General features: G+C 27.3%; 2 protein-coding genes across 5 annotated transcripts in view; one reads left to right on the forward strand and one right to left on the reverse strand.

Moving 5' to 3' along the window:
- Positions 1–2,458, reverse strand: part of LOC123266263 (rho guanine nucleotide exchange factor 10-like protein) — a 35,228-nt gene extending 32,770 nt beyond the window's left edge. Inside the window, exons 1-3 of one of the 2 annotated variants that reach the window (XM_044730408.1) lie at positions 2,438–2,458; positions 1,240–1,648; positions 655–1,117 (exon numbers count right to left, since the gene is read on the reverse strand). In XM_044730408.1, coding sequence (XP_044586343.1) covers positions 655–1,117; positions 1,240–1,252 — 476 coding nt within the window. In that variant the 5' untranslated portion in view covers positions 1,253–1,648; positions 2,438–2,458. Of the gene's footprint in view, positions 1–654; positions 1,118–1,239; positions 1,775–2,437 lie in introns of those variants that run through there. The other variant, XM_044730407.1, reaches the window with a different exon arrangement.
- A 4,434-nt stretch (positions 2,459–6,892) lies between these two features.
- On the forward strand, positions 6,893–15,346 carry LOC123266265 (alanine--glyoxylate aminotransferase). 3 transcript variants are annotated; one of them, XM_044730410.1, is made up of 7 exons: positions 6,902–7,330; positions 7,476–7,676; positions 10,239–10,396; positions 10,472–10,627; positions 12,519–12,866; positions 12,979–13,175; positions 15,326–15,346. In XM_044730410.1, exons 1-6 carry the CDS (start codon positions 7,145–7,147, stop codon positions 13,130–13,132), a joined length of 1,203 nt encoding a protein of 400 aa, XP_044586345.1. In that variant the 5' UTR covers positions 6,902–7,144; the 3' UTR covers positions 13,133–13,175; positions 15,326–15,346. The 3 variants fall into 3 exon arrangements, with proteins under 3 accessions (XP_044586346.1, XP_044586345.1, XP_044586347.1); XM_044730412.1 differs by lacking the exon at positions 15,326–15,346 and having other exon boundaries at positions 6,902–7,076; positions 7,151–7,330; positions 12,979–13,183; XM_044730411.1 differs by lacking the exon at positions 15,326–15,346 and having other exon boundaries at positions 6,893–7,330; positions 12,979–13,183.
- The last annotated feature ends 1,502 nt before the right edge of the window (positions 15,347–16,848 follow it).

Genomic DNA, 16,848 nt, shown 5'->3' on the forward strand with positions numbered 1-16,848 from the left:
GGACTAGTATTAGCTTTCTATTTTAAAGACTATTTTGTTGGCAAAAAAATTTTAAGAGCCTTAAAAATCAAATACCCCAAAAGATAATTCTCCATGATAATAAATTTAGCAGATATTTAATAATTTTTAGAATTTTTTTTTTAAATAAATTATGGCAAAAAAAAAATTTTCAAAAAATTAGCATGTAAAAATTTTAAAAAATTAAAAATGCAATTTTTTAAAAATAATTTTTTGGAACAAATTTTTTTGTTAAAAAATTCTCTAGTGACTGCTAACTTTAATGTTATTAATTCTACTTATCTGCAACATACTTTAATTTTTTAAGATTTCAACGAATAAAGTGACTCAATATTACTCTGATTCACAAAATCCAACAATAATATAACAAAATAAAAAAAAGTGCCACCCAATAAGTCGTCGGAATTTAAAAGTATAAAATATTTGGTCTTTTTTTCATCACTTGAAAGCGTGAAAATCATAAAATAACGGGTCATTGTCGGCAATGTTTTCCGGAGTTTTAAAAGTAAATTTTAATGTAATAGGCCAGCGGGCCCCCCCATAAAATACCGTCGTAATTTTTACGGGGCCTTTAAAGTCAAAACTAGTAAAATAGTAGTCAATCTTCTTGTTCTTTTATCTTTTTTTTTTACCTACCTGATCTCTGAAATTTCTTCATAGATATTTTCTTCAGTTCCATATCGTGTGACATAGGTGTGTCTTTTAGAGGGATCCCGAACAGGTGGCTGCCGCTGCAGGTGATAAGCCCATTGATGATTCGACGGTTCTTCCAGGGGACACTGATGGGGATAAAGGAGGGAGATTCTGTGGCTGGGGCCAGCTTCATAGCAGGCGTACGAATAATCCTGGATAATCTGCTGAGATTGGTGTTGAACCTGCTGTTGTTGCTGTAATTGCATTTGTTGCTGGTGATTATGCAGCTGCTTATGCTGATGCTGATGCTGATGCTGATGATGGTGGAGCTGATTAGGCGGTGGATACGGCGGCGGTGGTGGAAATTCTAGATTAATACACCGCGCTCCCGCAGGACCAACAGGACCCACAGGACCAGAATAATTTGGACCCGAAGAAGCCATCATCTTCAAGTCTAAATCAATTACTAAAATAAATACAACACATTATCTTCATCACCATCACTTTAGTCAATTATATTTAAATTCAGACACGTGGCTGTAAAAACTTATAATCACTTAAATTAGATGATTCATCACAAGTGCCCACTTGCTAGTTCCATGACACTGTTATATATATCCAAGAATAGGCATCACTGATCACACTGTTGTCGCAAACATTCCCATCAGCAGAACAATAATCTCTCTCATTACTCTTCTTCTTCTTATTATTTTTTTTTTAAACTCAAAACTATTATCTCCTCTTAAAGTTATTTAAACTACTGTTTTATCTTATCTTACACGAGTACTATATACCTCCAGCATCAGCAAAAGCACCACTACACACGTCCAGTCCACCGCAAACCCTTTCTCCGAGTACGAGTGTCAGAAGATAGCTTTGCGTTCATCCATTGTTAGGAATAAACGAGCACGAGCACGCACGCCTCTCGAGACCGGTCAACTGTTGCTCGTATATATACCCCGTTCCACTCGGTTATTCTCCCATGAATGCGAACCAACTATCACAAGACCGAGACCTTATATATATGTATATCACCAGTATTATATGTATTGCCCCACACAGTTCACTTGCCAGTTTAAGGTACTAAAAAAATTATTCTTCTCACTATTTATCAAATACACACACTTTTAATAAATAATAAAGTTAGCTGACATTTTTGATTTTTTAATATTTTTAAAAAATTGCACTTGTAGTTTTTGAAGTTTTTAACAATTGAAAAAAAATTTTTTGTAATAATTCTTTAATAAAAAAAATCATAAAATTTTTTAGATGTCGGCTAACTTAATTTTCATTTTAATTACATGAAATTAAAGTTAGCAGTCACTTGACAATTTTATTTTATTTAATAAACAAATCTTTTCTGAAAAATTATTTTTAAAAAATTGCATTTATAATTTTTACATGTCAATTTTTTTGCCATAGTTTGTTTGTTAAAAAAATTAAATATCTGCTAAATTAATTCTCATTTAATTACAAAACAAAATGGCGATTTTAACTTTTATTTACAAGTAAAAAATTTTGAAAAAATATCTGGTAAATTTCTTGAAATTATTAAAATTTTATTGATTAATTAAATTAGAACAAAAAAATATTTTTTAAAAATTGCACTTACAGTTTTTAAATTTTTTTACAAATAAACATTTGTTTTTATTTTTTTGTAATCATTGTTTTAATGAAAAAAAATTTTTAAATGTCAGCTAACTTAATTTTCATAAACTTTTTATTATTTCTTCTTTATCTAGGATTACTAGGCACTTAGTAAACTTAGTAAACTTGTCACACTTACAAAGATGGTCTTGAATGATAATATTAAACACTATTGATAAAATTTTGATTATTAGATTTTATTATTGGCACGCGACAAATATTTTATTATTTATTCTTGGTGGCGTTGATGGTTATTTAAATATTTAAAAATCAAAGATTGACAAAACGGACTTGTAAAGGTGTATTGTTGATAGTAATGGACGGAAGTTAATAACCAGTAAGAAGTAACCGGCATGGAAACAGAAATAATAATAAAATTCCAGAATAAGCTTTGCTGTCTCGTGTTTGTAAGACTTGCTCAGCAACTGACGAGAAGTTGTGTATGTAGAAAGAATTTAACTGAACCGAACAGAGTGTAACTGAGTTACTGGAGCCAGTAGGCTGTTACTGAACAGCGGTTGTCTGCTGAGTTGCTGAGTCTGTGTGTGTGTGTGATGGTGAGGGTGAGGGAGTCGTACCGTGTCGGCTGTAGCTGGTTGTTTTCGTTCACGTTCAGTTCCCCGTTGGTGAGAGAGTAAACGAGCACAATTTAAAGTGTGTAAGTGGTAAGTCGGCTCTTGTTCTGAGGCTTCGTATAATACGGGTACGAGGAATGGACGAAGAAGAAGAAGAAGAAGAAGAAGAAAAAGGAGAAGGAGAGGAAAAGATAAGGACGAGGAGAGGGGACCACCTTTGAACGTCGCTCGTGATCCTCTTCATCTCGCTCGGGGTTTTGTACTAGCTCAGCAAACGTTTTAGCCGTTTGCCGTTTCAGTTTAGGTTGGTTTACATTTTCCATTCCCATTCTCATTCCCATTCGGCAACTCGAGACTTCAGACCAAACTTATGTTCACTTTAACTTGAGAATCGCTGTGGAATTCCAAGGAGAGCGAACTCCGGTCACCGAGAGGCAGAAAGAGAAAGATAAAGAGCAACTGGTGTAAGGAGCTAACAGAGTGAGAACATTCACCATTTTGTAAGGAGAGAAAGAGAAAGTTTAAGGAAATTTAAAACTATTTTTAACGCCAGAGGGCGATATCTTACGGTCGCTCTTGGGGTTAACTGAATTTGGGACTTTTAAATTAAATACTTTAAAGAATTTAGGTATTTTTTTAAAGTTCTTATCTTCGGGGATTTAAATCTGACAGTAAGTGAATTTTTTTTTATTTCTTCCTTAGGAATCTTGATGGAGGGTAATTAATTTTTTGTTGCGGGAAAATTATTATAATCAGGGCAATGTCCGAGGTCTAATTTATGTCGTTTCATTCAATTTAAGTCGTTGAACAAATGTGAGTAATAAATTGTAGGCAAGTATAAGGTTTTTTTGAGAAGGGATTTTTAAAGATCATTTTTTTGTATTAAACTAAAATTAGCCGACAGCGAAAAATTTTTATTTTCTTTTTTATGACATTAAAGTTAGCAGTCAATGATTTTTTAATTTTTTTTACCAAATAGATTTTTTCCAAAAATTATTTTTAAAAAATTGCATTTTTTATTTTTTAAAATTTCTACATGTTAATTTTTTTTTGCCATAATTTATTTGTTAAAAAAATTCTTAAAATTATCAAATATCTACTAAATTAATTTTCATTTTTTTTATTAATTGAATTAGTAATAAATAAATATTTTTAAAAAATTGCACGTATAGTTTTTTGAATTTTTTACATGTGGAATTTTTTCTTTTAATTTTTTTGTAATAATTTTATTTATGAAAAAAATTCTGAAAATTGTCAGCTGTCTGCTAATTTTATTTTCATTTTTTTTATTTGCAGGGTGAATTTTAATGGAAATTAATTTTGCAGATAATTGATAATTTTTATAACAAATAAATTATGGCAAAAAAAATTGACTTTTAGAAATTTTAAAAAATTAAAAATGCAATTTTTTTGAATAATAATTTTTGGGAAAAAATTTTTTTGTTAAATAAAATTGAAAAATGATCAGGTGACTGGTATCTTTAATGTCATTGAATTTTATGATAATAAACTCAAGTGACAGGTGAAAATTTTTGAAATTTTTGTGATGAATAAATTATGGTAAAATAAAATATTTTTTTTAATTTACACTTGGAATTTTTTTTTTAATTCCTACATATTCAATTTTTTTTAATAATAATTTAATTGTCATAAAAATGTAAAAAATTGTTGGATATTAATTAATTTCAGAAGTTTTAGTGTGAGATACTTTATTTTAAATAAAGAAGTTGTGACAAACTAAAGTTAAAATGTCAAAAAATTTGACATCGAATTTTTTAGTTGTAAGTATACCGAGGGTGAAAGTTTGGAAGGATTTAAAAGCTCAAATTTTGGTTTGAAGAAGTTTATTTATTTAAGAATTCTATTTCGAAAAGGTAGGTTTTATTTCAAGGATCTTTTGTAAAGGATTGAATTCTATAAAAAAAGGTTTGAATAAAAATCTCCGCTTGTCTTTTTCAAATAAGACATTTTTCCTAATATAAGTTTATTTTTTTTCAGAAACTTTTTTGCTTCTTATCGAAGGTCAATTCTCAAGTTGGACTTTGAAGAAAAAAGAAAATTTTTAAAGTTATAAAATAGTTCTAAAAAGTTATAAAATAGTTATAAAAGTTCTACTGTTTCTCTAAAGTTTAGATTGGTAAAATATTTTTTAAAATTAAAAATGTTTTTATTTAAAAAAAAAAAAAAAAAAAAAAAACATTAAAAACAATATAAATTATGCAGGCGCGTAGAACGTCATATTTTAATGGTAATATTGTGACGGAAAAAATTTAACCGTAACGGTTCTACTTTGGGACTAATTAATTCTGGTTTTAAATTTCAATAAAATTTTAATCAATTATTTAAAGAATTAAAAAAATTTCTCATGATAGTGAAAGTAGCAAATGTCAAATATTTTCTTTACTTCTTAGAAAAAAATTATCAAAAAAAAAGAAATTTTAAATTGCATGGGAACAAACCAAATGATTAATCTATAATATTAATATAATAAGAGAAATTTTATCTCTAGGATAGACATATGATAAAATCGGTTTTTTTAGTAAAATTTAGTGTTATTACAAAAAGGTTTTTACTTGAATTTGTGCCTTTTCAGAATTTTATATCATTCTCACCGGTAGTCAATTTATAATGATAAGGATTTATACTGCAGTCGAAAATGCTCTATCTCTAGATACATAATTAAGAAATGACCTTGTATCTTTATATATATGTATGTATGAAAAATATATCAAAATGCATATGGGTACTCAAATGAAAGCTATTGATAAGTGTAACATCGAGATGAGCTTATATCATTAAAAACGTCAATAGTTAAGAAAGTACAGCGCAATTTAATATAATTAAGAAAAGGCTTTGTATCTTGTGAACTATTGATATTATTAAAGATATAAGCTCACCCCGACATTACACTCATCGAGACCTTTCATTTGAATACCCACATTAATTTTTCATATATTAATATATATTATATATATGTATATATGAAAAATATATGAAAATGCATGTTGGTACACAAATGAAAGCTCTTGATGAGTGTAAAATCGGGATGAGCTTATATCTTTAAAAATATTAATAGTTAAAAAAGTACAGTGCAATTTAATATAATTAAGAAATTACTTTGTATCTTGTGAACTATTTATATTATTAAAGATATAAGCTCACCCCGACATTACACTCATTGAAACCTTTCATTTGAATACCCACATCAGTTTTTCATATATTTATATAAATTATATATATGTATATATGAAAAATATATCAAAATGCATGTGGGTACTCAAATGAAAGCTCTTGATGGGTGTAACATCGGGATGAGCTTATATCTTTAAAAATATCAATAGTTAAAAAAGTACAGTGCAATTTAATATAATTAAGAAATGACCTTGTGTCTTGTGAATTATTGATATTTTTAAAGATATAAGCTCACCCCGACATTACACTCATCGAGACTTTTCATTTGAGTACCCACATCAATTTTTCATATATTAATATATATTATATATATGTATATATGAAAAATATATGAAAATGCATGTTGGTACTCAAATGAAAGCTCTTGATGAGTGTAACATCGGGATGAGCTTATATCTTTAAAAATATTAATAGTTAAAAAAGTACAGTGCAATTTAATATTATTAAGAAATTACTTTGTATCTTGTGAACTATTTATATTGTTAAAGATATAAGCTCACCCCGACATTACACTCATCGAGACTTTTCATTTGAGTACCCACATCAATTTTTCATATATTTATATATATTATATATATGTATATATGAAAAATATATGAAAATGCATGTGGGTACTCAAATGAAAGCTCTTGATGAGTGTAACGTTAGGATGAGCTTATATTTTTAAAAATATTTAAGAAAGTACAGTGCAATTTAACAAAAGTCATTATTTAGTAACGCAAAATTTTATTTATTTATATTTCACCAGTTACGGCAGTCAAATAGTGACTGCAAGGTTGCTAGTTTAAAATTATTTTGTAAAACCTAAAAAATTAAATTGACCTAAAAATAATTAGTATTTACAGGAAGCAAGGTGATAAGGTTAAATAACAATTGGAGTAAATTAATACAATTATTCCAAGAAAAATAAGATCTCCCTCTCACTTTCATCGTCTTCAGTTATCAGAGATATCCCCTACTTAATAACAAAGTTATCACTTCATACGATAGTCTCTGGTCGATGATCAACAAGTAACTCAGCATTTATATAACGACTGTAATTAAAAACAAAACATCATATTGTAATTGTGATTATAAAAATGCAGAGCTACGCATCAATGATAAAAAAGGCTGGAGGATTAAAACCGGTGAGTAATGAATTGTTACAACCGATGAAGGTACCGAAGAGACTCCTGCTAGGTCCAGGCCCGAGTAATTTATCAGAGAGAGTAATAAAGGCGATAAGTAATCCGCTGTTGGGACACATGCACTTGGAAACGTTTAAAGTGAGTAACAATGCGATTAACTAATGCTGTGTAAGTAGTAATTGTAAGTATGCTAATTGTTAGGTAAGCGAGAGCCAAGTGATAGTACACATGGTGGTTATATTGTATGCATTATGTGTTTAGTGATAGTTATTTACATAATTAGATGATGGATGACATTAAAGCTGGCCTGCAGTATGCATTTCAAACTAACAATAGGCTCACTCTCGCTATTAGTGCGACAGGTCACTCAGGCATGGAAGCTTCCTTAGCGAATCTACTTGAACCTACAGACACTATTTTAATAATAAAAGCGGGATTATGGGGTGAAAGAGCTCAAGAAATGGCTAAACGAATTGGAGCACGTGTAAGTTGCTTTTTTTTTTTTTATAATTGATTCATAATTTATATTATTAAGAGAATAAGAAAAATTTTATCTCTAGGATAGTCATATGATAAAATCCTTTCTTTAGTGAAATTTAGTGTCAATGCAAAAGTCTTGACTTTAATCTGTGCCTTTTCAAGTTTTCATATCATTCTCACCTATAGTCAATTTATTATGATAAGTACGCAGGCTGCATTCGAAAATGCTCTATCTCTAATATTGATATTTTTAAAGATATAAGCTCATCTTGATGTTACATTCATCAAGACCTTTCATTTGAGTGAGTACCCACATCAATTTTTCATATATTTATATATATATATATATATATATTATAGATATGTATATATGAAAAATATATGAAAATGCATGTGGGTATTCAAATGAAAGCTCTTGATGAGTGTAACATTGGGATGAGCTTATATCTTTAAAAACGTCAATATTTAAGAAAGTACAGTACAATTAAACAAAATGCATTATTTAATAAAGAAAATTTTACTTATGTATTGTTCACAAGTCACGGCAGTCACATAGTGACTGCAAGGTTGCTAGTCTATATTAATAAGAGAATAAGAAAAATTTTGTCTCCAGGATAGTCATATGATAAAATCGATTTTTTTAGTGAAATTTAGTGTCATTGCAAAGGTCTTGAATTAAATTTGTGCCTTTTCAAGTTCTCATATCATTCTCACCAATAGTCAATTTATGATGATGAGTATTTAGATTGCATTCGAAAATGTTCTATCTCTAGATACATAATTAAGAAATGACCTTGTATCTTATGAACTATTGATATTTTTAAAGATATAAGCTCATCTCGATATTACACTCATCGAGACTTTTCATTTGAGTACCCACATCAATTTTTCATATATTTACATATATTTTATATATATGTATGTATGAAAAATATATCAAAATGCATATGGGTACTCAAATGAAAGCTATTGATAAGTGTAACATCGAGATGAGCTTATATCATTAAAAACGTCAATAGTTAAGAAAGTACAGCGCAATTTAATATAATTAAAAAATGGCCTTGTATCTTGTGAACTATTGATATGTTTAAAGATTAAGCTCACTCCGACATTACACTCGTTGAGACCTTTCATTTGAGTACCCACATCAATTTTCCATATATTTATATATATTATATATATGTACATATGAAAAATATATCAAAATGCATGTGGGTACTCGAATGAAAGCTATGGATGAGTATAACATCGGGATGAGCTTATATCTTTAAAAACGTCAATAGTTAAGAAAGTACAATGCAGTTTAACAAAAGTCATTTATTTAATAAAGCAAAATTTTACTTATGCATAGTTCACAAGTCACGGCAGTCACATAGTGACTGCAGGGTTGCTAGTTTTAATAATTTTCTTTATTTATTTATTTAATACTAATAAAAAGGAGTAAGCAGATTCTTCATAAATCAATTTAATTTCAATTCTAAAAATAATATAATTTTTTTCTATACCTTTGACGCCGTCAAAAACAATATTTTTACCCGATTATTGTACAAAGTTAAATTAAAAATGTTAATATTAAATTTATTTGATAAATATTTCGAAATCTTTTAATCAAGAAGAATACATTTTATTTTATTGTACGAGTTTTTACGCTTTTTTTGCAGAGGTTGACCAGTTTATAAAGATATTTTTCTTTACTCATATTGAAGATGCTTACTCAAGTTTAGATTATTATTGTCCAAACGAAAGTATAAATTCTGTTCTGACTCCTTTGCGTGTAGGGCATTTAATAATAAAAATAAACTCTATAAATACAGAGTGTAGAAATATGTCGTTTGCTTTCATTGTACAGTTTCTGCAATTTGATTGAAGATAAAATTGCACAGTCCCACCGACGTATGAGAGATTGCTTACATAATGATTCGCTATTCTAAGTTGGATCATTATTTTTTTAAATAAGATATTTTATCCAATAATTTATTTAGATTTTCGAACATAGTATCCATAATATTAATTTTTAGTCTAATTCCTATAAAACAAGTAAAATGAATAATAATTTTTTAGATATAGAGTATTATCAATATTCTTTATTATTTAGGCAAACAGTCTAATTTTTCATGTTTTAATAGCTTTATTGAGCATTAAATTGTTATAAGTATTGTTTTCAACTAAAACTAAATTTTTTATAATGTTATCATTAATTTTGGAATTTTTTGTAACAATTATAAGCGTAGAACAATTATTAGATAATAATTATATAAATAATATAAATTTATGTTTTGAAAACCAATGCTTAGGGACTTAGCTTCTGACCCTCATAAATTTTCATGTTATAGTTTCCAAACACATTGGCCTAGTTTACGACCCCCATAATTAAAGAAGATATATTATTTTTGACATTTTTACTCTTAAACTTATTTCAATTGAAATGGTTAATTTATTGTCAATTAGACATAAAAAAAAGTATATTTTCTTCTTCGAAAACACTCTATAAAAAAATTTTCCTTTATAAAAATTTCTACATTTTTCCAAGAGAAAAAATAATAATTCTTTAATGCTGATATTACAGGTCGAGATTTTGGAGATCGCACTAGGAGTAGCTGCAACTCTTGAAGAATTTGAAGCTGCAATGATTAAGTATAAACCAGCAGTTGTCTTCTTGACTCACTCTGAATCTTCAACGGGTCTTAAACAGCCGTTAATTGGATTTGGAGACGTTGTCCGCAGGTTTTTTTGTCATTCGTATATTATACGGAATAATAATTTTTTAATTAATACAGTTAATTTGTAATTTGTAATTAGGCACGACGCGCTGCTGATTGTTGATGCAGTTGCCTCACTGGGAGGCGAGCCCTTTTTTATGGACGCCTGGAAAATAGACGCGGCTTACACGGGAAGTCAAAAAGTTATTGGTGCTCCGCCTGGGCTTACGCCGATTTCATTTAATGAACGTGCTGAGTAGGTATTGATTATTTACTTAAATTTATCCCACTATTAAAAATTAAAATTTCTTATTTTTACAAAAATATTATTTAACAAATTTAAAACTTTTATTGTTAATGTCTTAACTCATTACTATAATAATATGTAAATTACAATATAGTGAAAGAAAACTTCAAACTTGATCTAAGTTGTTAATGTTACCTAAAATTAATAAGACAAAATTCTATACTGAAAAAAAAAAAATACTTTGAATCAAGAGAAAAATTCATGAACCAAAAAAATAATTTAAAAAACTTTTCATGTCTTCAAATTAAAAGACGAAAAAGTATTGAATTAAGTAAAATTTACTTGAATAAAGAAAAATTTTTTAGTTTAAAGATTCTACTACATGTATTTTTTTGGTTCAAGAATTTTTCTCTTGATTCATTTTTTTTTCTTTTTCAGTATAGAAAATTGTCTTAGTAATTTTAGATAACTTTAACAACTTATATCAAGTTTGAAGTTTTTTTTCAATATATTTAGGGCACTGAAAAAAAAACTTCTTGACTAAACTGTAAATTTTCTTGACTCAAAAAAATATTAAGTCAAAGTTTTTTGAGCCAAGAAAATTTATTCTTGCTCCAAAATAACTTTTATCTTCCTTAAAATTTTATTGGCGCAAGAAATTTGTTTTTTCTGTGTACTTAAATCGAGAAGATAATAAAACCCTGGTTAAGAATACTGATTGAGAAGTAATGGGTAATTATTTACAAGTGGGTTCAACCCTATTTATTTATTTATTGCAAAAAAACGCCGATCGGCAGTATACATTAATAGTAACAATAAAATATTTTGTGATATTTGAATTTAATATAAATATAAATAATGAAAATGAAGCTAAAAATAAAAATAAAAATAAAATTGGTGATATTGTGAATGTATTATTTTTGTCCATATCTAGGTGAAAAATAAACATTTTTTAATTTGTTTTTATTCTGCTTGTTTTTACGGTGCATTTATGATAAAAAATGTGAAAAGAAAAAATGAAGATTTCGATAGCTTTTTTTCTTTAAAAGTTGAAAAAAAATTTGGTTTTCATGTTTTTGGATAAAATTTATATTTTATCTCTTTTTGATGTTTTTGATATATTTTCTTTTTTTTAAAATACATAAAAAACTCATTTTGACATCAATTTTTTTTAAATTCTTTGTTTTTAAATGTAGATTGCGAAAAAAATAACAATAAGCTTAAAGACAATGAGAATAAAATTTATTTAAGATTGTTTGCAAAAATAACGATTTTTTGAACTTCTAAAGTTGATTTTTTAATTGAAATATTAATTTTTTGATATTTTCGCTATCATCATGATGATTAAGAAATCTAATTTTAAATGATTTAAATGCATCGGATTTTAATATTTAATACTATACAGATATACAATTAACATGAAGTTAATCATTTCAAATCATCTTTCTGAATCAGGGCACCATGAATCAGCCGTAAAAAATTTTATTTATTTATTTTATTAATCAAAATTTATGCCAAGGCTCCATAGGCCGAATGGCAAGCTAAAAAATACACAAACATCGTATATTCTCATTTTTAATAGTATTGTTTAATATGTAAGTTTACATGTATAGAATTTAAGATGAAAAATTTTCATTTTTATCAGTTGTTTCCAATGAAAACGTAGAAAGAGAAAAGAAATAAAGGAATCACAAGGCAAAATTAATTTACTCTTTTTCTTCGATCTCGCGTGATATAAAAAAGTCGAATATTTTACTTTTAAATTTATAAAAAGAAATTAAAAAAAAAAAAAACATGATGATTCATCAATTCATCTATTTTTTATGGCCAAAAAAAAGGTATAATGCAGCTTGTAAATAATTACCTTGATAATAATTAATAAATTTTTTGATTTTTACAGACGTAAATTATTTTTACGAAAAACTAAGAGCCCGGTATTTTACTGGGACATGGAAGAGTTGGGAAACTACTGGAACTGTTTTTCAGAACCCGTTAGGCGTTACCATCACACGATATCCGCAACTCTGGTGTATGGATTGAGAGAAGGATTGGCTCAGCTGGCGGAAGAGGGCTTGGAGGCATCGTGGCACAGACACAAGATAGCGGCGAAGAAACTTCAAGAGGGCCTGAAAGCGCGGAAGCTGGAATTCTTTGTCAAAGAACCGGAAAATCGGTTGAATACCATCACGGCCATTGTTGTGCCACCTGGGGTCGACCCTCAGCTAGTCACGGGGAGAATGATGAAAAAGTAAATCCATAAATATAAATAGAATTTGTAATAGTACATCTTAATACTAACTTGTTTATTATTCTCTACAAAGAATTGTAATTCTAAAGTTAATTTATTTCTAAATCGACAGATGGAACATTGAGATCGCTGGAGGACTTGGACCGACTTCTGGAAAAATATTCAGGATTGGATTGATGGGAATTAATGCTAACTTGCTAATTGTTGACAAACTTCTCCAAGCTTTGGACGAAGTGTTGAGCTTCGCGAGACAAAGCCGGCTTTAATAATACATGGAATTGTTTTTTATTCTTAATTTTAATATTATCTGTGGAAATTTTGTTGAAGATAAATTAGGTCTTATACTATTGTAATACAGCATGGGAAGTATCAAGAGTTTTTATAAACATTAAGGTAGTTGTCATGGTACAATATTGTCAAAAAATTAGAGATTATACGCGCCGCAAAAGTATATGAGCTTGTAGCTAAGTAATCCATAATTTTTACGCAAGACTGGTACCCGTGGAAACGCAACCCATACAATCGTTTCTGTCCGACTCCGTAGATATATACTTTTTCATAAATTGTTGAACTTTAATCCGTTATTTATAAATAATTAGACGGTCAAAAATTTTTTTTTATTTTTTTTTTACTCACAACAAACACATTAAAAGACGGTCAGTTTTTTGAAAGTTTCTGACAGTTGGTTTTTTTTTCATAACTAAGAAACTGGTACAGAATTGCAGAGAGCGTATGCAATCAATGTTAAATATCCAATTTTTAATTGAATTCATCTCGGATTATAGGTGGTTAATCGTCTTCAAATTTTTAGGGTAATTGTATCATCATGTCCTTAATAAGTATACAACAATTTAGAATTTTCTGACGGTATGCCTTAACCACGACAACTACCTTAATTTTGGAGAATTCTTTACACTGAAAAAAAAATTCTTGACTGGAGGGTAAATTTTCTTGGCTCAAGAAAATATTGAAAATTTCTTGAATGAAGTCAAAGTTTCTTGAGCCAAGAAAATGTTCTTGAATCAAGAAAATTTCTCCTTGCTCCAAAATAATTTTTGTCTTCCTTAAAATTTTCTTGGTGCTAGAAGTTTGTTTTTTCTGTGTACAGAAATTAAAAAAAATTAATTTTTTTTTTAAACATTTAGAAAATATAATATATTGAAAATGAACTGTCAAGAAAAAAAAACAAAATATTGAACATTTACAGAGTAATTTTACATATTTGAGAGCGTCGGAGCACCAACTTTTTTTTTTTTTTACTCAAATTTCAACTCAAAAATTTATCAGTCAATTTCGAAAAAATTTCGTCGGATCTTTAACCGAAAAATCGATTTAAAGGTTGAAATATTTCACATGAACAAACAAATCTTGAACAAAATAAAACAAAATTTGAACTTTTTTTTGATGAGCTTACTTAATTTTTATTTTTATACTGTTTTATCATCGTAAAGGCTTATCATTCTCATTCATACTTTGAGGGGCATTACTTTATTTCTGTTAGATGTTGCTTTTGTATAAAAGTAAAAATAAATGAATGGAAATCTGTATTAATATATTTGTAAATAATAAAAAAATATATTTCAGTATTGCAGAAAAAAATTATAAATAAATTTATGCATAATAAGAAAATGATATTAACTGATAAATGTAAACCGAAAAAGTTAGTTAATAGTAATATTGAAAATTTAACCCTACTGAATAAATAAAAATTCATATTTTTAGAAATACATCTAAAAAGAAATTTGCTTAGTTGGAATAAAGTTTTAAAGTTAGAATAAATTAATCGAACTTTGTGTTATAGACAATCCTAAATTTATGAAATTAATTGAAACAATCTTTTTTTATTTCACATAAATACAAAAAGATTTCGAAAAAAAAATTTTTTATACATCCGTCATTTTGTAAAAGAAAAAAAAAATTTATTTTTGAACTCTTCAAAGTTTGAAAAAAAATTTTTTTAATTTTAAAAAATATGATTTTTTTATCATATATAACAGTAATTTTAATTAACTTATTTCGCGCTGCCTAAAGGAATTTTCCATTTTTAATAATGAATTAGTTTTTAATTTTAGCATATTATACAAAAGTTCAATTGAAGATGAACCTAAAAATTATGTCTTACATTATAATACAGTATGGGAAAAAATATCAAGAATTTTTATGATCATTGATTTAAAGAATAAAAATTTAATGTCATAAATTTAAATTGAAATGGTAGATTGACATAAAAAGAAATACGTAAGCAAGATTTATTATTTTTAATAATGGAACATTTTTGAGATTAGTAATTTTTAGTCATAATTTATTCATATATATTAATTACTAATAATGTTTGCTTGTCATTTGATTTTTAGAACTTGGTGGAGGATTTCAATGAGCTTCAATACTTTTCTTCGATAAAAATGGGTCAATAAATACAAAAGAACATACACAACTTAATTTAAAAATTACAATCTTCTATATATATAAAAATAAATTGCTGTGCGTTAGTCTCGCTAAAACTAAAAAACGGCTGGACCGATTTTCAAAATTTTTTTATGTTTTGTTCGCTATAGTTCAGGGATGGTTTACAAAAATAAAAATTTTTGGAAAACCCGAAAGTTCAGCTAAAAAAATAAAAAATTGTTAATTTTGAATCGGAATCGCTATTGTTACGCTTGAGCCTCAAGGTTGCAAGAGTGTACCAAAATTGTTCAATATGTAGGAAAATACACGGTGAGAAATTTCCATTATTTTTTATTCTGCATGGATTTTAGATATTACAATGGTGCATATTACTAGTGAACCTTATTGACTCAGAATAAAATTTTACAATGGCCCATAGTAATTTCCGAAACAAATGAAATCAGACATAGTAAATGGTAGAAATTGAAATGTACCATAGTAAAATGAAATATGCAATAATTTAAATTTCCGAATGTACTATAGCAAAAAAAAATAAGAAAACGTTTGTAAAAAATAAAAAATTTTAGAGTAAAAAATGTTTTTAGCAATCAAAAAAAATATCAAACCAAACAAGATTTTTTGTTTGCAATAATTTTAAAAATATTTTTTAAAATATAGTTTTTATTTTTTTTCATTTTTAACAATGAACGTAGGATTTATTTTGGCAGTTAATTTTATTATGAATAATTATAAACACAATATATAACTTTTAAATTATTTTTTATTATTATTAGAAGTGTCGGTTGCAGGTTAACCATCAAATGTTTGTTTTCATTTTAATTTTTCACGGTAAATTATTAAATATTTTATTATTTATGAATCTTACAAATTTTCATTAACTATTCATGTGTTGATGGATTTAGTTTATTAACAAAATTATGTCAAGGCAGTTGCCGAATGACAAAGAGTAAGTATACATATAATTTTACATTATTGTGCAGTTTAACTTATAAATATTTAGAGTGTTTTACACAATAATATTTTTAGATAGGTGATAATATTATATACTACATTAAAAATTAATATAAAAATTTAATTTATAAAGAATTAACTAATAATTTTAAGAATCTTTGATGTTACTAAAGAGACAGGTAGGAAACTTTAAATTAAAAAGAAGCTATATAAAGAAGGTTAACGAAGTTTGAAGATTAATAAAATAATGATAGAAGCATTTACAACAGTTTATGATCAAACATCTAAATTAAATAAATAATCAAAAATTTTATTTTTGAAAACCTCCAAGCTTGATGAATTTATAATGTCCTCTGGTAGTTCTTCCCATAATTGTATAACTGTAATTACGAAAGAAGACTCATAATGAGTGGTACTGAAATTTGGGAATTTAAAGAGAATATTATTTTTCTTGGCTGCTAGTCTCTCAGAGCGTCTTACAGTAAGGTCTTCTTGAAATAATTCGCGCAAATAGCTACACTCATAAAAACGATTTTGTTGAAATAACAAAAGACGGGATAACTGAAAAATATGTTCTGGTAACAAATAAGTGTAGTTATAGTAACAAATCCATTAGTCGCATTAA

The sequence above is a fragment of the Cotesia glomerata genome, linkage group LG5 (genome assembly GCF_020080835.1).
Source record: "Cotesia glomerata isolate CgM1 linkage group LG5, MPM_Cglom_v2.3, whole genome shotgun sequence".
NCBI lineage: Eukaryota > Metazoa > Arthropoda > Insecta > Hymenoptera > Braconidae > Cotesia > Cotesia glomerata.